This window comes from Andrena cerasifolii, chromosome 2 (genome assembly GCF_050908995.1).
Source record: "Andrena cerasifolii isolate SP2316 chromosome 2, iyAndCera1_principal, whole genome shotgun sequence".
Taxonomy (NCBI): Eukaryota; Metazoa; Arthropoda; class Insecta; order Hymenoptera; family Andrenidae; genus Andrena; species Andrena cerasifolii.
Window position 1 is genome coordinate 19788765 of NC_135119.1, and position 23578 is coordinate 19812342.

The following is a 23578-nucleotide window of genomic DNA, read 5'->3' on the forward strand; positions in this document are numbered from 1 at the left end:
CGGCGAATTTGAATGAAAAAAATTCGTTTAGAAATCGAGGAATCCTGCGGAGCATATTTTTTCGTAATTGCAAGAAATAATTTGCTTCGATGTACCAATGGAAAATGGGGCTGAATCATTTGGATACTTTGCATTTCACACACCAACAGTCATTGTAAACGAATGTTAAGAATTCAATGAATTTTTTCCCTATGCTTTTCGCCCCTTCAACCGCTTAAAAAATACAAATTTTCAAGAATGTTAACGTGTTAGAGGTTTCTCCAATACACAGAAGTATATTCTTTAAAATAAAAAAGTTTCAATCGAAGCGGATGACTCTTCCAGGTATTTGTTCCACCGATTTCAACAACACTTTTTAGAGAAAAAATCGTTTAAAGTGTTGCTTCACCCACGCATTCGCCGCTACTCAAATGCCTATAACTCAGGAATTTTTCGAATTTCAAAAAGTCTTCGTAAACTTAGATAAAAAAAAGATCCAACTAGGACAGTATGACTGCGGCCACATTGTTGAACGGAAGTTACCAATAAATCAGAAAATGTTATCGGGTCTATCCAAGAATCGTTGCCCTCGTCGCATTATTAGAGCCACCAGTAAGTAGCATGAAAGTAGCATAAATTCCTCCGACAATCGAACAGCAGTAATCCGAGGGCAGAAATTGCTAGCAGGAAACGCGGCTCGGTCGGTGAAACATGGCCGAAGTTCGGAACTCGAGATTCGCAGGACAAAATCGGTGACCCGAATCTTGCCGAGCCCCCCCCCCCCCCCAACAAGGGGATGAAATGGTAGAGTGTGCTTGATGCGTTTGGCAGCTCCTGGCAGCGGCGTATCGTTGCCAAAATCTGTCAGCTGTGGGATGCATTTTCCATCTGCCATCTAGAGAGCAACAGTTGTCGCGCTCTGGGAAACTTCGCGGATCTAGATCTCAACGTCGATTACAAACTACTCGCGTCACAGCATAACCTAGCGAGATTGGAGCCACGATCACGATCTTTGGGTAAAGTTTAACGGAAGTATGGTCGGCCAGCAACTCGAGACGCTATCATCAGATAATGGAACGATGCGTCAAAACTGATTACGCTGACGACACATTTGGATAGATAAAGTCGGAATTTCCTTCTGCGTTAGTCACTGTAGCTATCTAACACCGAGGCACTTGCCAGTTATCGGTTGTCGAACGAGGAATCAGATTTTGGCGTGATTTAAATTATCTGTATCATTTATTCACTGAAGAAGATTGGGAATTACTGCGAGAGCGCCATCTACTAAAGTAAGCTCTGTAATCGGGTCAATCGCGTTACAGGACTGGTGTCACGCAAGTATTGAAATACTGCAATAATGTTTTTGTCATTAAATAGTCTGTTAAATTTTACGAAATCCATCATCAAACAGTCGAAATTCCCAATACTGCCAATAACAGGTGACAACTAACCCGATTAGACTGCTTTAATTTTCGCCACCAGATGGCGTAGCGGAAATAAGAAAATGCCAATATATTTACAAATGATCGAAAGCGAATTGAGCACAGGGAATAGCGTAGCTTTATCCTAGAGCGCGTGCAGTTACTAGTCTAATAGCGATAGGAGATGGAATGTTTTCCATTTTTTCATTATCTTGTGTATTATCTCCTAATGTTAGGTTTCATAGGAGCAGTCATGTTGCACTAGTGTTCCTTCTCGAGAATGCTTTCTCGAGAATTTCTCGAGATGTTTTATAATTGCTTATTTCTTATTTCTCGAGAAATACTATAATTTCTCGAGAAACTTAAGTCTAGGAAAAATATTATAAATCTCATTTATTTTCGTGAATGAATATATTACTAGTTAATCGCAAAAGTATAAACACATTTACAATTTATAATGCATCTTATTAATAACATTAGAACCTATATGAATTCCAATAGAACATCACAGTACAGAAGATTCGATATTATTAACTGCTGGAGGTGCTCTTAAATTCTTATTTAAAAATTTAGAAAAATTGTATACTGAATTAAGTACCTAATGAGTTTCTTGTGGCTATTAAAGAAGAAATATTGAAAAGTGGAGATAAGACTAATGTATCCCGTATAAAATGTTTGCATGATCCAGAATTTCTTCCAAAATGGTCAAAAGGCGCATTTTTTCATTTAACAGCCAATATAGATATTTCTAAAACGTCAAAATATAACAGTAACAGATTTTGCATGCAGACTATTTTATTTTATTTCATTCATTTTATTTATCCGCGTATACTTTGTATTCTAAAGGGTTTTCCCGTTAAAATAATAATAATAATAATTATTATTAAAATAATAATAATAACAATTATTATTATTTCATTGGACGCAATTTTCAGTTTGTGGAAGATCCTTGTTTACTCTAGAACATTGGACGCTCGCGAAAGAAATTGCCCAAACTTGCTCAACTATCTCGTAGATGTAAATTTCCCTCGCAGATCGTCAGCAAATCTCTGTTTAAGAGCGAATGGATCTGATTCCACGCACGTCTCTGCACGCATCCACGTTTCTCGTATTGATCCGACCATTCGGATCGCTTCTGAGTAGCTAAGCATCAAACTTTAAGGCGAACGGCTTCGGAGGGAGTTTCAGTGACCCATTTGGCGGGTGGCCTGATAATTGAATCCGGGATTCTTGCGGATCGTTCTGAATAATTAGCGTTAACTGCGACGTTGGCTGCGCACTCGCGAACGCTCGGTCGACTCTAATGCTGATGGCGTTCACTTTGTATCTTCAATTGCGATCCTCCCTGTTTTCTGTCCCCTTTCTTTCCAGTTGTTATCTACGACAACAATCGTCATCCTCAATTTATAACGGCAGATAAACAAATTTTATGGAGAAGAAATAACGTGCTTTATTCTCCAGGTTGTACGTTATGTTTGGTTTTAAATCAACCTGTCAACTGGATCATTTGTGGACCAGAAATTCCTACAGCGTGGTTTGAAAGATTATATTTAGAGTCATTGACACTAATTTAACCCGTTTTATCCTGACCCGCTACCTATACTTACTGTTTTTGTGCAGTCGGAATTATAAATTATTACATTATCGTGATGAAAAACTCATCTTTCAGGATTTGTATCATTTGTAATATTTTCTGTTATTATCTCGCGCCATTGTACGGCTTGGGTGTTCCGTGTCTTTTGTTACGTTTATATTTCATTTGGAAGTTATCGATGAATAGAAATGCTAGCCACCGTCGATTCGACACGGTGTATTTACTGACGGTAGCTTACAGTTGAAATAAATGTTTTTTTTTTTATGTCGGGAACATAACGTTTCACTGCGATATAACTAGCAAACGCGTGCATGACGTTTCAATGGTGATGTTTAATTTTCCACAGGCGTATTTTACGCGTGGAATTTAAACAAAAACACCTAAAACATTATGCAACAGAGTTTCGTAACGGTGTCACAAACAGAATTATGGAACATTGCACTGTCTGATATTTGTAATACCCCTTGAAATTTAATACTATGACTCATTGATAAAACACTCATTGATCACTTCCAGGGACTTCAAGTAAGAAATTTAATATAACTCGTGTAAACTGATTAAATGAATAACATGGACATATTTTGAGCTTGTACTGTATTAACAAGGGTAAACAATTGGCAATTTCCGATGTTCATGAGATTTGGCACCAGGCTGGGGTATTAAAAAATAATCACTGTATACTTTACTTAACAACTGATATTTATTTTCAAGGTGTGGAAACTGTTCTCAAACTTGGGTATGGAAGGCCTAATTTGTTAAATTGGTCAACTTGTAGGCTACGTTATTGCTTTTGAAATATGAAATATCTCTTTTTTTCTATTTCCATTAGTTCGTGAGACATTTAACTACATAAATAGGTTTTCCAATCTCAAGTTTGAATACAGTTTTCTCTCTTTAACATTAGCACGAGCCTACGAAAAAATATATATCAAATAAATTCATTAGAAACTCAAGCTCGCGAACTTCATACTTCGTTTTCGTTATACACCTCCTCATTTATATACCCGCTTTATAATTATAATGATTTATTTTACAAACGTTATAAAAATAACATTAACATTATTTTAATTATATTAGAACGGTGCAAAAGTTCGTTCACTCAATGTTAGGTGACGTTAGGTACACGGAAATATCTTTCTTTACTACACCTGCGTCTACTTTTACCAGAAAAGTGTCAAAAGCTCATAGATAGCCCTAAAGAAATACTTTGATTAAAAAACCTTGCAAGATATTTTTAGGTTTAATGAAGACATTGGTTAAATAAAGCGAATGAGCTTTAGCACTGACCCAACATTGTTTATAACATTTCCTTCGCATCTCTGTCTACAGATTATACTTACACAGAATGTCTTGAGGCACCCCATGTACTTACTAAACGTGATTTAGTGCAGGAGGCGTATTTGTCTGGTTTTAGGTGGTAGGATCGATCACGCGCATCACTACAACAATGCCTATCGAGCTTTGGACGAAACGTTGGCGCTGGAGGAGGCGGTAAGGGCTGTGATGAAGGAAGTCGACCTGTCGGAGACGCTCCTCGTCGTGACGGCTGATCACTCGCACGTACTCACGCTCGGTGGCCTCGCGACGCACCGTGGGAATCCCATATTCGGTAAGTGACGCGATAAGTCATTTTCTGACAACCTATGCTTTCCATTCTCTGGCAAACGAAGTAATGCTTAACAGACTCGCGTCATTAGAACAATGCGAAATTTCGAGCCAACTTAACTTGGTCTCCATAGCTTGCTGTTGCAAGAGACTTGAGACCGAAGAAGTTGGAACATATCGTCTTCAAACACGGTTACTGTATTTGGGTGAACGATACCGGTTAAAGCACAGATATTTCACAAGTTTTGCAAGTGATTGACTTTGAAGAAGTGGAATTAAGTGGAATTAATTTCTGGGATTTGTAGACATACTTGCCAATGGATTTATACCTTTGATTGCTTCCTATGGCGAACAATAATCGGAATTTAAAGGAAGTCTCTACCTGCATTTTATACAAAATATTGTCGAATGAGAGGATAATAATCTAGTATGGAATCATATAAGATATTGAGGAAGTCGGAATGCCTGATTTATAGTAAAAACTTTCCAGTGAACAAGTGCATAATAGTTTTTCCAGTACTAAGAAAATGTTGTCCCATGATAATGAAATATTTTTGACTATATCATATGATTTCTTGCACCTGGATGCATGATGGCCGTAATATTCAAACCACAAATGACTATGTCCTACATTTTTCACTTATTTTTTCATGTGGAATTACCACCCTTCCGGTTATAACACCGGTTACGGAACACCCTGTATATATATAATATTTCAAATAGTAGTACTTATCTTTTTTAAAACAGCTCTGTCTCTGCCAAGTGAATATATTCAACATACTATGTATACTAGCAGTGAGTCACAGAACTGTCTCATGTGAAAAAGCTCTTACTATATATCAACTTCACCTATCAGACTATTAATCATAGATATAACCAGCCACTGTCATCCTGTTCATCCAGAAAATTGCGATGTTCCGTGCACGGGAGTCACGGCATGATCACGTAGGAACAGTACCTACGGATTTCTTGAAAATCGGTTAGCTACGTCCATCTACCCCAATATGGTGCAATCTCCATGAACAATTCCTTGGGTCAGGGATCACCCTTTGAAGTACAATCAAAGTGAACGTAAGGATCGTGCCTGGTACGGAATAACGTCGGGTTGGCTTCCAATATTGTGTCTCTTATTAACCTCGTTACTCCTTTGATTTCGCTTTTTCCTGGGAAATATGACGGTAAGGAAGGAGGAAACATTCCTCCGGGCACTATCCGCCTATACCGAGCAAAAACTGTCATGTAATTGACATTTTTCCCATATTTCGCTTTTACGTCTATCCACGCAAAAAGCGGGCAGAAAAAAGCTCCTCCCGATATTAAATTCATCAGAAGACGCTGAGCACCACACGACAGAATTCCTTTAACACCATTCGCGATAATCCTCGACAGTGGAAAGTCGTCCAATTTCAATACAAAAGCCAACTGGCTCTATTGAATTAATTCCTTAGCCAATTGCACGGTTTGCCCGGGGGTTGCTTTGGTTTACTAGAAATTGCGTGGATCTTCGAGCAGATTTTTATTGACACTATGAAAGATTATAAACTTCCATCAGCTTTCCCTTCGCCGTCGCGCAACTTAATCTCTTCAGTGTAGAGCTTTGAGGATGAAGTTCGCCGTATTATAATAGCGATCACAAGTCGCAGAAGATTGTTTCATTGATCGACAAGGAATTATCGAAGAAAACAAAGCAGATTATAATAGTTGATTAACACGGACGATGAAGTGAATGAAAACGAATTATTATATGAGAATATTTCGAACCAGAATAGACTGCTTATTCGTGATTAAGTTAAGTCGCGGACGATGCAAAGCATATTCCTCGAGATAAAGATATTGAGGGGTTAGGCCACCTTGGACGCAGCAAAATTGCAGTCATTTTCGGCATTTTTTTAGGAGGATAATGAAATAAACAGAAAATTTAATATGAAGCCTGTTATTGTACAACTCTCGTCGGAAAAAATTGTATTTTTTTTCCTACAAAATGGCGGCGGTAGAGCCGTGATATGCAAGATCGCCAGTAATCCCCACAGCAGCCAATGTGTTAAACTTTTATTCCAGACTCGTTTACCGAGTTACTGCCTCTGCCAATAATTTTCTGACTCGCCGCAGCCTCCCATTGTAACGTCTGAACTTTATTCGAATTTCGCCGTTGCCTCTTTTGTTAAACTGATTTCATTAGAGCCGTCCCCGTTTGCCGCGAAAAGTAATAACACTCGGTAGCAATCCAATACAGGGGAAATGATTAGATACGCTGTTTCGTAGCTTCCAGCCCCCTTGCGCCGTCGCGTCGTAACGAGTCCTCCAAACCCGACAGGTCCTTCGTACCTCCTGATTCAATAACACTCAATCCCCCCGATTGATTTCGTAATCCCGTGACTCGTTCCCTGATTAAATTGGTCTTAACGGTCGCCGTGGAAAACCTGCCGGTTTTGAAATCTGAATCCAGGTCGCGGGGAGAAGGCAGCACGCTTCAGAAACCGATCGCCCGCAACGTGTGCGGTGCAGTAATGGCGGTCGACCATTTAATTCAAAGCCAGCATCCCAAAGGTCACCGGTGGCCATTACCATTAGTAGTTGTGCACTTTTGATAAGTTACGGTCGAAACATGGAAATGGGAGATAGCATACTAAATTACAAATGTTTGATATTACTAATAAAAGGTTTAACTCCTTAACACCACGCTCCGATGCTGATGTACGAAATTGAATGAGAGTAATTGTATAAATATCTCAAATTCTGGGGAGCACTGCGTCTGTTCTTCTTTGTTTAAGATCTATTTCAGACGAAAAGGAATGTAAAATATTTCTACCATTTATAGACTTTTAGGGACCATTCGTCAGACGATATTAAAAAATTGTTGAGAGACTAGTGAGCGCATTTTTAGCTACAAGAAATCGAAGCATCGTGCATCTTGCGTAGTAAAGAGAACAGGCAGAATCGTCAGCGAGGCGACACGACAAGGCACCATTCATCAAAGTCCCATCCGACTCACAGTTCCCTGTGACTTTACACCGACGCTTCGATTGGGATTTTCCCTCTCTGACACGCAAAGATGGAACGGAAGATGTTTAACGGCATCGCATTCGATGCAGCTCGATCAAATTCAAATCTGCTGGCTATTGAAGTCGCAGGCAGGGACAGAGCCGATGCGACAGGGTCAATAATTTACCCGTCTGCGACGTGTACGGCTCGTACGTGTTCATCGAATGACCGGAAAGAGCCCGGGTAGCAATCCAATACCGGGTAAGTGATTCGGTACACTATTTTATATACCCTCCAGTCACTTCTTCATCGCGCCTGGAAGGCCAGGGGACCCTTCAATTCCAAGGTCCCCGATTCAATGCGATCCAATCTCCTCGGACAAGCCCATGCCCCAGAATCGAACGTTTGTCCGAGGTTAAATCCAATCGCGACGAAATGCAAAGGATAGTTTTTGCGGCTGGTGCGTGAATCGTCCTGGGTCATTCGGACCCTTCGATCTCATTTTCCCCGTTCCCGCGGCCGCCTCTTTCGTTCCACCGATAATTCGATAGCTAGAAAAGGTCGCCACGCTTAATAGCGAAACCGTTCGATCATCTTTGAAGATTCAGGGAGTTTCGGCATTTTAACAGAGTTTGGGACAGTTGTTTTAGTTTATATGTTGTGGTTATGAACTTAGAAGCTGTGAAGTGGTATGTGTCTATGAAATTGTAAATAATAATAATAATAATAATAATAATAATAATAATAATAATAATAATAATAATATTAATAATAATAATAATAATAATAATAATATTAATAATAATAATAATAATATTAATAATAATAATAATAATAATAATAATACGTCTTATTGGATATTACATATATATGTCCCGCTGGTGTCAAGTGTGCTGACACCTAGTGTCTGTTATGTAGAGAGTGTGTACCTGAGAGTGTGTACCTTCTGTATAAAACAATGTAAGAGCCAATTAGTTAGGGGCAAACAGAATTGGCACTTACAGTGCTTGAAAACTTCAATGAATGCCACATTCAGCTTTCTCTACAACTTAGAGGTTTTACATTCAGTTTTTTCTACAACTAAGCGGTGGCACAATGCACATATAGAGTTTTCTACGAATATGATTCTTTTTTCACGAATTTCGACAATATTAATGCAAAGAATAGGAAATTGTGTGATGTATTTGAATTACTGTATACTTAAACATATTTAGCAATCAAAACAAATCAAATTTCGTAAATAATTCAAAGTCAGGGAAGTTTTCTCTCCCACCCGATAAATTCGATTTGTGGCACTTACAGTTCTTTTCTACAAAGACTCTTCAAGCATAGATTTCCTTGAAGAGCTGGGTATTCCTAAAAACATTTCACCACTCGAAATGTTAAATCAAGTTCATTCCTCTTTACGAGAGGCCAATTCAGAACTTAAGTATATACCCGTAACTCTGAAACACTCTGCGAGGCAATCTGCATATCCCTCTTCATCATCAAATTCCACGCTAAACATTGTCCTTCCCCGAGGAGCCAACTGATAACGCTAATTACGTCTACGTCCCCTTTTTAACGGACCTCCAGAGCGGGTATTAATTATTAATGTCACGCGCGACGGTAGTTTAAACGTCGTCGAGGACGGGGATAAATCAAAACGCTAGGGAACGTGTATATCCGACTTTGCGATTGTTAGTGTAAGAATCAATGGAAATTCAGGCGGTCTAGACTGCACGGAACGTGCGGGGAATGTCCGATAACATGCTCGCCAAGCATGTGCCCGGATTTTGCATTTAGTAGTCACGATAGCGCGGTACACGGTTAAATAAAAGAGGGATTCACAGCACGACCACGGATAAATTCGTGTAAACACGATTTCCCGTCGCCCCATATTTTATACAGCCCCGCTGGGCCCGCTATAATGCTGGTATCGATTCCTTCGAGTCGTTAATCGCCTACTGTTTCGTGAAAGCACCGTCATTTGCAAGGGAAGGGGGCGAACTTCCCCCTTTCGATTTCAATCTACCTTCGCAGAATGGTAACGCGCAGGTTACTCAGAAATGAAGAATTACCTAATTAGTTTCCATTAAGCGCAGAAAGCAAGAAGTGTTTTCGAGTTCGAAATTGTACGGGAAATCACAGTGAAGGCTGCTCGTGGTCGTCTCTCATTTATTCGACACTGATAAGTGGGGAAATTATTATACTTCCACCTTTATTTCCGTGTGCATTTTTATTTCTTCTTAGTTTTGATTTAGACACGCTCAGGTTTTCTAGTAGGCATCAATATCGAAATTATGTCTTTAAGGTATTTCTTAATAAAGCGTAAGGAAATATGGAGACAGGAATTGAGTTCTTCATTTATGTGGAAATGGAAGGAGCGAATATGGGTGGTTAATGGCAATGGCAGAGACTGAATTTACCTTCCAAATGGAGTTCTGTATATCAGGTGACTTAAAAGCTATGCATAAAATACGTGCTTCTGCACGCTGAACTTGAAACAATGTTCTAAATTATTATAGCGATCCAAGATGCTGTAAGAACGTAAAATCGAGTGTGCAATGGGGTCACTTTCGGAATAGCACGAAATTATTAATTCTTACATATTCTCTCGAAACTCTCATGAACTTCCTACGAGGTTCAGTTATCCATCTCTGAAAGCGATGTATAATAAATCGTCGCGATGCAATTGAAACTTTTCGGAAATTCAAACTTGGCCCCTGTTGCTTGCAGTGCGCACAGACGCAACACAAAGTTTATTCATTTTTTATCGACTTGCGGCCGCCTAGAATTCGCCGTTTGCCATTATTTATTACTCGAAAAGCGATTCAGACTTGCGTCGACTGAATTTCAGTTTACAGAATTTATTAAAAACAGAGTCGAAACAATATTCTGCATTTTCCCCAACTAGATTTCCATTAGTACAAATTACAGTGTACAGTGGTACGTTCGCGGTGTTTATACATCTTTCTAATACCAAATGATAAATATTTTTAAAAGACATGAAACGCAATTTCAGTATCCACTGATGAACAACGAGACTTTCAAGGAATTCTCGTTTAAAAGGTAACCGATCTGAAAAATGGGTACCTATATGTAATTGTTAAAAATATCGTATATATAAGTTTGGTTAAATTGGCTAGTCCTCAAGGTAAACATAATACTAGAAGTGCTAGCGTCATGTTGGGATGTCAGGTGTGTGTTTTTAAGGTCGCGATGCAAGTCATAGGGGTTAGATAGAGGATTGCAGGGAACGCAAACACTCAAGAAGTCTCGAGCGAAGCAAGAGTTACAGAGTATTACGGGGTTACAAAGAGATAGAGAGCAAAGTTGTAAAGTGCACAGAGGTGACTGAGATTAGAATTTATGTTCGAGCCTGTTGTACACCTTAAACTGTATTTTGGCATGTTATTAAATACTTTCATCTATCATATAATGTATACTAAGAATTCCTAAATAATTCGTATACACAATTTTATTCTATAGAATTGTTCACTAATGTATTTATTTGGAGTAAAAGCTTCAGATTTTACTTATTTATTTAAATCTATATATATATATATATATATATATATATATATATATATATATATATAAAATTCAATATATAGGTTATGTACGTTATTGCGTCAGACCGGAGCGCGGTTCGAGCCTCGACCGCGGGGCGGCCACAAGCGTCGCGAGCGTACTCGCGGGAGAAAATTCGACAGGACTAAGGTATTAAGACCGCTGCGAACGGAATCGAAAGCTCTCGTAGCATCACTCGCTTATTCCAGTTACTTTGGAATTTTTTGCGTCTGTATACATAAAAAAATAATCATCAATGCCGAGTTCAAACCATTTAACTCTAGGAACGTAAGATTGGAAGGCACACAATGTTTTCATGACGTGGGCGTCTACTAAGGAAGGATTTTTGGAAATTCTGTCACCCAAGGGTGTGAAAAGGGGTAAATTGTATTTTCTAGGAAATACCCTTAATATCTCGCAGGCCCGATTAGATAAATCAAGTTGGTTTTTACAAATAAAGGTTTCCCACGCATATGCCTAAAAACCAATTTCAGGATTTTGCCCTAATCAACCTCTAAGGGGGGGGGGGGGGTTGGTGAAAGGTGAAATTTGTTTTCAAATTTGTTGGAGTCCGTCCTTTAATATCTTATCTCTTAGGCCCGAAGCGGAAGCGCGTATATATATTGCTAGTTATTTATAAAGCTAATGAAATCTAAATTGTACTACATAACTAACAGTGGAATAAAAATTACATCAACGTAAATTTCAAACAAGAGACCCAAGCAATTTTCATTAAAATCAAAGAGAAAAAACAGGAAATGGGAAAAATGAAACGGGACAGTAAAAACACAAAAAAGAATATATAATAAAAAAAAAAAAACAGAAAACCAATAAAGAATGAAACAGAAGAATGATCGTCGGTGTCGCACCCATCCTCATAAAGTACCGCGAGTATAGTTGCCCTCTTTCCACCGAAAAACCATCGTTCCGTCGTTCATCACGTCCAGAAATCTCCAGCGAAGAAACAAAAATTCCCATTTACATCCCAGCTCTCTGCTGCATCAACGAATCCATTAAGCGGCTACTTTATCCTGGGAAATGTATTAACGTCCTCGTACATTTCTCGTGGCGTCAGTGTTTTACCATGGGCGCGTCGATACGCAGCTAAAATGGCAATATATCATAGTCAGTTCGCCGTTGATCTTCGAGATCCCGGGCAGCGAAATTTTCTCGCGCGGGTTACAGGGAAAATCAGCAGGAATTGGACGAATATTACGTTGTTTTTCGCGAAGCCACCGACGCGACGGGGGAAATAGGGTCAGGCGATCCCCATCCATAATAAACGATAATGGACATAGGCGCGGACGTTGAATTGCATTCGGTAGATGTTTCGTAGGGGAAACGCTGGAGGAGACCAATAAATTGTATCGCGTTATTTTCTATTTGTTATATATTCCTCGATTTCCGTTCTATCCGACGGTGACATCGGGCATTGTATGAATATGGAGGGACACCATTTGCACGACGTAACGACGGGAAATGGCGTTAAAAGGGACAAGCACGGAATCTCGTTAACGGTCGACGCGACGTCAGGAGGTATAAAACACGGTGGGAATATTTTCCAGTGGACCCGTTCGGTTCGTCGAACGAACGGATATCGCCTTCGAACTTTCGTTCGCCGAACAACGGCGGAAAATTGCGTTAAGCCACGATGTACTGCGGGGGACAATAATGAAGTGCTGAAGTGAAATCGATCCGACCAACAATTATCTACTCGCTTGAGGGACATTATTTATATAATCGATGAATGTCCGTAGAAGGGAACGACCCGAGGGATATTGGAATTTTCCAGAAAAATCAAGCAGGCTGGACCGTCGATTAAGCGAGATGGGATTAGCCGTTTCGTCGACTGGTTCTTTTTGCTGAATGAAAATTTCATTCGTGTTTCTTGTGTTGAGAATAAACGTTTCGTGAAATCGCTTTTCAGAGAGGAGATTGGGCTGTGGAAAGAAGTTTATTTTCTGTTTCTGTAGATAGGTACTCCTATCAAAAGACGACGAAGACCTTTTATATTCTGTATGTTCACTTTGTCCGTTTATATTTCGTTATATTATCTGATGGTAGAATCGTTACTGTCTTCAAGTGTCCTTTGATCGTGTGGGTTGGTTCAAGATGTTCAACCCTCCGTGGTCACACCTTCTTGAAATCACAAATTGGTCACACAGGGTTCACTGCACCCCAGCGTTATTTTTGAGTTATCGTTTTCATATTTATGAATCTTTTAACTTTTGAGTTATAATTGTACATTCGTAATACCAATACAATCATGCTCTAATAGTCTTTTTCTAGAAATGTACATTTTGATATGTTGAAATTTTTATTTTAAAAAATTCAATCAGCGTCAAAATTAAAGGAACAATATAATTTCCCGAAAATTTTGGTCATTTTCAAATGGCTGTATCTCTGCGAAAAATGGTCGTAAAAAATATTTAAAAAATGCATTTTAACACTTGAAGATTCTAGTTTTTGAACCAAAGTCTCAAAAATTTTTTCATCCATTATGATACTGTTTTATCCAGACGAAGCGCAGGAAACGAAGTTTCAGAAATTTTTGCCCAGTTTGAACGTATGCACGGGCTAAAATAAATTTTTTCGGTTAATCCAATAAAGAGCTCTTATAGAGCAAACATTTCTCTTTAATTTTGTTTTTTTTTTGCTTTTGTTGCATGATTTTTATTGACCGAGTTAATTGCGATCAAAGCAAAAAAGGTACTTTTCAATTTGAACACTTATAACTTGCGAACTCATGATCGTAGACAAATTTTCATGAGTGTTTTGGAAAGCGAAGAAAGTTTCCTTTCAGAACCTTTAGCTCCCAATTTAATGAGATTTTTTTTTAATCGTATTAAATCCATTTTGAAATGGTCCCAAAAGTTGCATATTTACCATTTTTTAGAAAACATGATGCCACTTCAAGAAAAAGCGTGGAATCATTCAAGTGTCCACGTTTTTGCGAATTAAAACTGCCCTTAAACGCTGTGCAAAAGGCCGGACCTTTCAGATTTTTTTTCCACGGTGGTCAAACATGCGATATGGTCTGAAAAATTGAAGAATCACTTGTTTTACCTTATGTTTCTCTTCAAACCCCTTTTTTGTTCTTGCGGCTTTTGAACGATTGTTGCACATTTTTTTTTTGTTAGTTCAATGTCATTTTAGTAAAAAGAAAAGATTTAAAAATTTTATTATTAAGATCTAAAAGTTTACAGAAATATTGGCAAAGACACCCTATGTGACCACGAAATCGTAGATTTATTGTGTATCGTTTAGATGTGTCATCTGTGACGATTAAAGAATTGTAAAGGAAAGAAAGTATAACTTCGATTGAATGAACACATGCCTTAAGGACTGTCTTGGAATACAGCTGTAGTAACTTTGAACGAAGTAATGGAACACAATAGAAACGGTCCATGATACAGAAAGCTTTCGACTTCAAGAGGAATTGAGCTGTAGAAGGACAATAGTATGAAGCTCAAGCAGAAAACAATTCTACAGAAATAATAGCCACTAGGTACATAAAAAAACACAGGATTCGGAAATAGAGATATTAGGCACTTACAGCGCAAGAAAAAACAATTTACTATTTAATTAAAATTAACGAAATCTTTGAGTAAAATGTAGTCTGAAACTGAACGATGCTTTTTAATATTACTTTCTGTTTACTGTCACAATGTCTTCTTTATTCCGTCATTGCCACCTGAATTCTCGAAATTTAATTGCTGAGCTATACGAGAGCAACGCAAAAGCAATGAAAGATGGTAGAACTCTTCATACGAAGCACGCCACAGCCACTCTGTACGAGAACAAGAAAAAGATGACTAGCGTAAGCAATCTCCTCGTTAGTATCAGCTTCTTAAAAACACGTACAAAGTGTTTATTGGAATTCAATTCCGGATTTCTGAGCGAAACGCTAGACGTGATTCGACCCCTTGAAACTCAATAGTGGAAAGATGATACGGCAAATACGGAAGAGATACAGGTTTATTATCCTGCCACCAAACTGTTGGACTTGTTGCTGTTGCGACACAGTTGGTAATAGCTGCACATCCTTATGTGAACCGTTCTCATCTGAAGTCCCACTTAATTCTTAATACACAGCGCAGATTGATCGAAACGTTGGTATTCTCAGTTCTATTTTATTTATCTGAGAGGATCGAGGAATAATTTCTGCTGAATATCGTTTCGTCTTATCAGAAATTCTGTCACTGAAAGTTCTTCGATGCCCAGATATGTATATCAAGGAGAGTATAATATCGACAGGTTCGTCGAATTAGTGAGGTAGAAGGCATTTCTGGTAATCTCTAGTTAAAACGGTCTTAGATCAAGGTGGTGGGAGAATAAGATTGACTAACTTACTAAGTACTATTCTTTAAACTCTATAAAACTCTGTGAAACTCGCATAAACTCTATGTTCGTTATTCCCACCCTCCCGTGGATTGATTATAGCGTTTGAAAGGTCTGAGAACTTCGAATAGGGAGTATCTAAAACTTTACCTACTTAGTTTTGGCATGTATTGGCTACCTTTAATAAAACACTCCCTAATAATTTATTCTATGTCGAAATATACACACATACTCATAATTGCTACTCAGCTACTTCGATGCACCTGAAAGCTTCTTTCTACGCCCTTCACGTACTCTCTCTCTCTCTCTCTCTCTGTCTCTCTCTCTCTCTCTTTCGTAATAATCTAATAAACTCTCCTCCCCACAATATTCGATTAGGACCATGGACCACCGATAACATGTAGTGCTAGAGCACCCGTGCTCCTAGACCTGCATATCAAACACTTGTTCATCCTCATAGCACATGTCATAAATACGTACCTGCACACAGAGGTTGAAATGCATCAATATTTTAATTTCGGCACGAGCTTTTCATTTAGAATGAAAAACGATTTTTGGCGTTTAGATAGATAGAGAAGAGAGACATACGTACGCGAAATAAAATATTAAGAGTGGAGGTATCACAAGTGCTTTGGATAAGGATTATAATACTTTTAATCTCTGTGTTACTGTAGATGTTAGAGTTTATATTTGGAACACTTAAACATTTGAATTTCCTAAATTATGGGAAGTCGATTGCTGATTGCAATGAATAGAAACGGTGAAAATGTTTCTCACTCAATTTGAAAATCTCGACCACAGGGCGATTCTTAGAAGAGTTTTCCTGAAATAGTATTACTGTCGCGGCGAAAATAATTATTATGACGTGTGCAACGCTAAAACCCCCACACACGCGCAGAACATTTTTACTCCCTGAAACTAGTTCTTTCCGCCAATCATCCGGCCTGGCTAACAGCCCAACTTTCGCTTGTTTAGCAGAAACTACTTACGCCCGTGGCTTTCGAACGGAACTTTCCGCAATCTCTGATGGTCGTTGCAGCGTGCAAAAAATTATTTTCAACTCTCCGGAACTGCTGACACCGGTAGTACTCTTTATTCCCGCGGAACGAGAAACGGTGGTGGAGCGAAATTGATCGGAGTTCTACACCATTGACGAGTGGCTGAAGATAAAGCATCGATGTTGCGCCGCGATAAAGTTCCTTGCGGCAGCGGGAAAAGTTTCACCTCTCGCTACCGAGTAAATAACGTTTTCCATTTTTTATAAGATTTAAAGGCACCTACGGAGGTCCGCGTTGGAACTCGGTAAAAGGATTAGATGTCCGCCGCCGGCCTCGCGGCCCCAGGGGTAAGCAGCTCGTCAGCAGGGATTCTACGTAATTGATCTGCCCGGACAGCGCTATAAATTGACGACGCTCTAGGAACTGACACCGCGACCCTCTCAGAGAAATTACAATCGCCAGCGGACAATGATACGTGAAAATTTTACACCGCTGTCGAGTGGCCCTTTGTTACACACAGTCGAGCAACTCGACGCTTTCATATTTAATCCTTAACCGATGACACGGAGGAGTCCTGCAGAATTATTTCTCCTATATTTCCCTTCTTTTCATTCGATCTTGTTTTACAGCGTGTCCTGTCACGAAGACAACTTTCTGTTGTTTTGAACAGAGCATGCAAAAGTGTCTTTTCAAATATGTAATAAAGTCACTAATAACTTCGGTATAAAAATTAATTTAGACTTGACAATGTGAAATTATTAAAGAGCAGTCCGCGAGACTCCGCATCACCGTTTGTGTGACGAAGTGGGACGTCACCGGTTAAGGCGACGCAATTCTGAAATAAGGAAAGTTGAATGTAGGAAAAGCAAAGGGTCCTTGGTATGTTTCGAGGGACGGGAATGAATTGTTAAAATCAAATACAGGAACTTGTGAAGACATTATCTAAGAACGCTCTAGCAAATAATTGCTTTAATATCTATGGTTTAACTATGAATGTTAACAAAAAACCGAAATAGGAGAAACTTACCTGAATGATCTAAATAACAAGTTTAGCTTGTCCAGGGTATACGATTCGTGTTACTGCTAAACGTCACTCAGTACAATAAAAGAGACACTATACACATGTAACTGTAAAGCAAACGTTTTGGAAATGTTTGTGGAAGTGGGCAGATGGCGTGTTACTTTCACGACGCTGTTACGTTTGTCTCCGCTCTCCCTTACAGACAGAGAGGGATAATAGGAAGAAGAAGGATAGGTTCACCCGTTATCTTCTATTTCCCTCGGACCGCTGTCGCCTCTACTTCTTCCCACTTCTGTTCTCTCTCCAGGTATTCTTATAGCTCAATGGTTTGAAAGGAGACTCGTATGATATGTACTTAGTTCAGGCAGAATCTGAAACGATGACCCCTATAAAAAATATATATTATTCTGACGCCTTTCGCCTGTCGTTGCCGAATGTGAACTGATGGTATAAACACTACATCGTTGTTGTCTGAACCGAAACGTTCCATGTCTGAACGAATAATATAAATCGACCTTAATTAGAACAATTTTTTGTATCATCCAGGCGGGAATAAAATCTTCAGATACGTAGAACGAGTCGATTTATGACCAGACACGTAGAATGAAATGCTTTACAGGCGAATGAGGATAAGGTCGTGCATGATGGAGCAAGTAAAAGGAGGAGGCATGTATTATGCAGGATCGCAGTAGCGTGAGTAGAATATAATGGTCTATGACCAGGCAAGTGTCCAGTAGTCCGACGGTTCTGCAACTGTACCAGTAGTCTGTGTCTGCGTATAATCAGACGCGTGGAATAGGTCTGCGGGTATACAGATAAGCGTACTGCTGGTGCTCAGTAGTAAAAGTTGGAAGTAATGAGAGTATACAGGATGATTCATGATAACACTTTGCTTAGATTATACTATTAAAGGAAATTAACCTTGTTTCATACCAGAATCGAATAGATTGTTTGGAAATAGTTTCTTGGGTAATTTGACTGTTCTAAATAAAATAGTCTGCAATCGTGAGTTTTGAATGCCAATGGGGATATTAAGGAATAATATCTTCGTTTTAGAATATGATGACGTGGCTTTGGATTATTCTTATTTCCAATGATTTGCTTGATTGTCGGATAGTGGTACAGATTTCTGAGATGTTAGAAGTAATAAAAGTTATAATAATATATTTTTATCAAGTCCAACTTATAAGGGATCATCCCGAACCCGGAAATTCGAAAATTTTGGAAACTTTGTGAATATGTAGGGAATTTCCTCCCGATTACAGCGCAATTTTTGTTTGCTGTCCAAATTCGCTCTAAGGGGATGAAATTAACCCCTGGAAATCCGGTTATTTTCCGATTCTGTGTTTTAACTCGTGAACTGTAAAACGATTTTTAACCAAATGATAGATCTAATTAGAAGAAGTAACTTTTGTCTTGCAACTTTTTTATATCTGTTACAGTTCGCGAGTTATAACACAAAATCGGAAAATCGCCAAAGTTTCAGGGGTTAATTTCAGCCCCCTCGAGTGAATTTGGGCAGCAAACAAAAAATTCGTAGTAATCAGGAGGAAATCCCCTACATATTTACAAAGTTTCAGAATTTTTTGAATTTTCGGCTTCGGGATCTTCCCTTGTTAGCTCTCCCAATCAAACAATACCTACACGTGCATTCATAATCTTCCATTTTGCACAATTAAGAAGGACACTCACCCACATCACTCTATGAAATAAAAACATTTATTTCGATTTATCTATTTCAAAAATCTATTTTCCCCAGCCCTGAATGCACAAGGTGCATTCCAAGTTGCTCGTGCCAAACATAGCTTTCCCAATCAGATAATATACACAAGCATAGGTGCGCGCAATCTTCCAGTTTGCCTATTTAAAATGAACACCTAACCGCAACCAACAAGCACCTTCAAACAAAATTCAACTTCTGCAGTCCACGCACTCACTACGACTGAATACCATTAAGATGAAACGGATCCTTTCCAAGGGCCCCGCTAATAAAACCCAAAGCCTCGACGCAGAACCGCGTGGCTCGGTCCGCGTGCGGTGCTACGAACTTGCAGATGCGTATTGTTGCATCTCAAGGAAACAGGCGTCATCGTGGACAACTTCGCCCAGGTAGCTCGGTAGCCTGAATAAACTTCTGAACGCAACGCCCGAGAAGTTTCACTGCGTGCCTCCGGTTGTATCTGCGTCTACGTCCTCCCTGCATCTTCCTCGTTATAATTGCGTCGTCGATTCGCCGTTGCCCCTTGAGAGAAGGAGGCGAGGACGCGAAACGAGGGCGAGGAAAAAAAAGGGAACGTCGCGTCCGTTGCTCGCCCGCTGGGAAGGAGAAGCAGTATCGCGTTCACGCGACCGGAATAACGAAATTGAGTGGATAAGGAGGCGGCAGGGGGTGGGTCCGGGGTTACGAGATCCCAAGGACAAAGCACGGACTCGAAATGTTTTTACCGCCGGCCGTTCGTTAGACCGGATTACTTTGCGCGGCCGAGCGAGCTGGACGATGCAATTAAACCGGCCGCGTCCTCGATATAATTTATTCGCCTCAAATTACGATTATACTCCCCGTCCCACAATCCCCGTCCGAGACTGCAGGTGGCGTTAGACGGCGGGGAAAGGGTGCAGGCAGCCGAGACGTCCGAGGGCGATCGGCGGGGTTCGTTTTAAGAATTTAATTGCAATTTGCGGCACGCTGACTTCCTCGGTATTGATACGAGCCGGATTAAGCATATTTAATTGGCCGATTGAGCACACCCGCGCCGATTAGCCAACGGACGCGAGCAGGTATGAACTGTGCGGCGGATTTAAGCCTGATACGGTTCAGTGCGTTTTTCGAGGATCGATAAATCGGTCTCTGTGCGGGCGTGAAATTTCGCAGAAGCCACGTCTTTTTTGCTCCCCCTTGGATCGCGTTGCGAGATTTCGAGCGCACACTGTCGTACTGTTTGCATTTAAATATTGGGGTGGCGATGAGCGGAGGTTAAACCCTAATTTTGGAATTTTGGATATTCTTGCGGGAAAATTTCTGATAGGTGTTTAAAATGAGGGGATTATTTTATCGGGGCTATAAGTCTGATGGTGGTTCATACTTATACTACAAGATTTCATGTGCATACTAAATGCAGTAGAAAATACGTTCCTCCTATAGGTGTAGAAAATGCCATCCACCATAGGAACAGAAGGGTTTAACGAGATCAAATGAGGCATTGGGAGCAACAACGAACTTACGCAAATTTTTTTCGAAATTGAGTTAGTAGCAATAATGTATTCCAATAGGCTCTGCTAATCATAATAAATTGGAGAAAAGTGTCTTCAATGTGGTCCGTTGTTGCTCTCAATGCCTCAAATATAAGTACCTACTGTTAAAGGGTTAATAAAATAGTCGATCGTGTTACCGTTCTACCAGCAAAGTTGGTATAGTTAATGAAGTACACTTGACATGTATAGGGTGGGTACCAGATCGTTGTACAAGGTAATTGAGGACAATTTTATAGATAAAATTGAGATATAAATATAACATCATTTTTTTGTAGAAAATCAAGTTTCAAAATACTATTAAGCGCACGTGCACTTAACGAAGATGCGATTTACGATAAGACGTTATAAATGTTATCGTATTTCTTGTATATTAGCAACCTGACTCCACGAGTATCAAGGTTTCATAAAGTAATTAAAATTTATGTATTAGGTTATTTTATAAGTCTTTTTGCTTAAACTATATTACGGCGAAAAATATATAACGAAATAAATTTAATCAGTAAATGTGAGTTCCCCTTTTTTCAAGGACTTCTCGCCATCGTTTACTAACTAGTTTGTGCCTCGTTTAAAAAGTTATGAGTTAAAAAATGTACCTACTGGCTGCAGTTCCTGTTACTTCTATGTATGCCTATTAATATTTTCTATTAATAAGGTGAATGTCCCAATTTCTGCTGATTTAAGAGGTAAATCGTCATAAAAAAGGTGTAAAAAATTTGTTTGTGATCAAAATTTGCAGAGTAATTGATTAATTCTTTAATAATAAATCAACCAATTCAAAAACTATTTAAGAAAGTTTTTTCAAGTTCTTTAACTATTAGTAATTTGTAATTAAATATATAATGCTCTAAATGTCCGTATTTCGGCTCACGAAAAATAGCGATAAATGTTTAAATAGTTTAGAATTATTTTGTTGAAACTATAGTACAAACGTAACGCATATAATAATAAGAAAAATACGAATTGAACAGAAATGGGGACATCAGCAGAAATTGGGACATTCACCTTAAGTAAATGAATCGGTGAAACTGGCAAATGAAGCAGCAAATGGAAAAATAAATACAGTTTATTAATATTCTTAGTAGCCTATGTAACATTTTACATTGGGACTAAAATTAGCGACCACTCCCTCCAAATTAGGTTCACTGATTGAATGTTGATACTGAACTGATGCTCGAAAAAGAGGACGAAAATTGGAATGGCTTAAGGGGACTAGGCAGTCAGAAACTCGATTTTTCTTGTTGCATTTTTCGAAAGTACCACCCTTCCCGAGTAAAATGCCGTTTGGTTTATGTAAAAATTCGCAAAATTAAGGATTTTTCAGCCAAAAAAGTCGAGCGCGTCATAAACCGTTTTTGCGCGTACGCAGGTAGCCTAATTCCTCTTTCGAAACTTTTCCTCTTCGTTTTGCAGTGATTGCGAAAAAACGGAGGTACAAATCTATTTGAAAAAAAATTCACATATGTGAAACATGTCTAGTTACGACCTGAACTTAACCATAAGTCTGTGGAAACTCATATTTTGACGAAAAAAAATAAAAATAAAATGACTCTTCTCTCTGGCGAAAAATAACATTTCATTAACTGCGTCCTATGAAATAGCCAAGACTTTTGAAATTACCTAATATTTTATTACATTAAAAATTACAGCTCTCTAATTACAAATACATGACTCCCAGCTAATTTCAACCGACCTTCGACCTTTCCACACACTCCAACAGTTTTTTTTTATTTTAAGGTCCGGATAAACATGATAAAAAGAATAAACATAACAGTCTTGAGAAGTTACTATTTACAAGCGTAGTCATAAATAGAAATACTCGCTTTTAAAACGATAAACACCTTAACCAAATGATACACTCTTACTCAACGCAATTTTCAAACTTGTTCCGCGCTCGAGCGAAGGCTTGTATAAGAAATCAGCAGTCGCACTACGATTTCGTCCCCACTCTGTATAGCACTAATCTTAGTATAGCACTTAGTATAGTCATCGTTCAATAGAAAATCCAGCCACTGCATACCGAGAGGAAGCTGCTCCTCCGCTGGCAGTAGTGCGAGCGCATAATTGAGCCAACAACTTCGCGCTGGCCTGCGAGCGGTACCTACCGGGCAGTCCCGCGTCGACTTTCCGGGTAGCACGATGCTATCAAGAGATCGAGGGGTCGCTCTTCCGTCCGTGCAACCGCTCTAAACGCCCGAACAGTGGATTTATGGCAGGTTTATACGGCCTTCTTAACCCTAACTCGGACTCTAAGCTCGCCCACGGCTGCGGAACTATCGGATTAAGGCTAAGCTCTGAATCGTTAGCTAAGCTAAAATCCCTCCGCGGGGGGGCAACTATTCATCGTTCTCGTCGAAAAAGGCACGGCCGGGGCGTCGAACGCCACGAGGAAGCGGCGGAAGGCCGAGGGTTTTCGGGAAAACGATCCGTGTACACTGCTTTCCAGCTTCAGCTAATGGATGGAGCCGCGCGGAGCCGGCTTCTGGCATCTGAAACTGGGTTACGGATGCTCATTCGCCGATGGAAGACGCGAGACCGGAAATTTTAACTTCCGTGCACGAGCTGTTTACGCGATGCATAATTTTAATCGACCCGAATTTCGTTCCGCGGAGTTGAAATGGAAAGTTCTTGCACGTATACTACGGCATGTAAAATTCTTTTTGGCAACAGTGATTCTGTACGATAGTGAACGCATTATGAGTTCATAAAGAACTATTCTTTTTTTGAAATAATGGTCGCTAAGTTTTCCAGTTTAGATGACCAGCGTTGACTTTTCTGGATCGAAGTATTGCTGTGGTCTTTTGTATTCCCGGTCAAGTTTGTTGTAATTTTAGAC

General features: G+C 39.4%; 1 protein-coding gene across 1 annotated transcript in view; it reads left to right on the forward strand.

Annotated features, from left to right (window-relative positions):
* Positions 1–23578, forward strand: part of LOC143378790 (alkaline phosphatase) — a 355608-nt gene that overhangs the window by 296888 nt on the left and 35142 nt on the right. The window contains exon 7 of the mRNA XM_076830761.1: positions 4409–4603. Coding sequence (XP_076686876.1) covers positions 4409–4603 — 195 coding nt within the window. The remainder of the gene's footprint in view (positions 1–4408; positions 4604–23578) is intronic.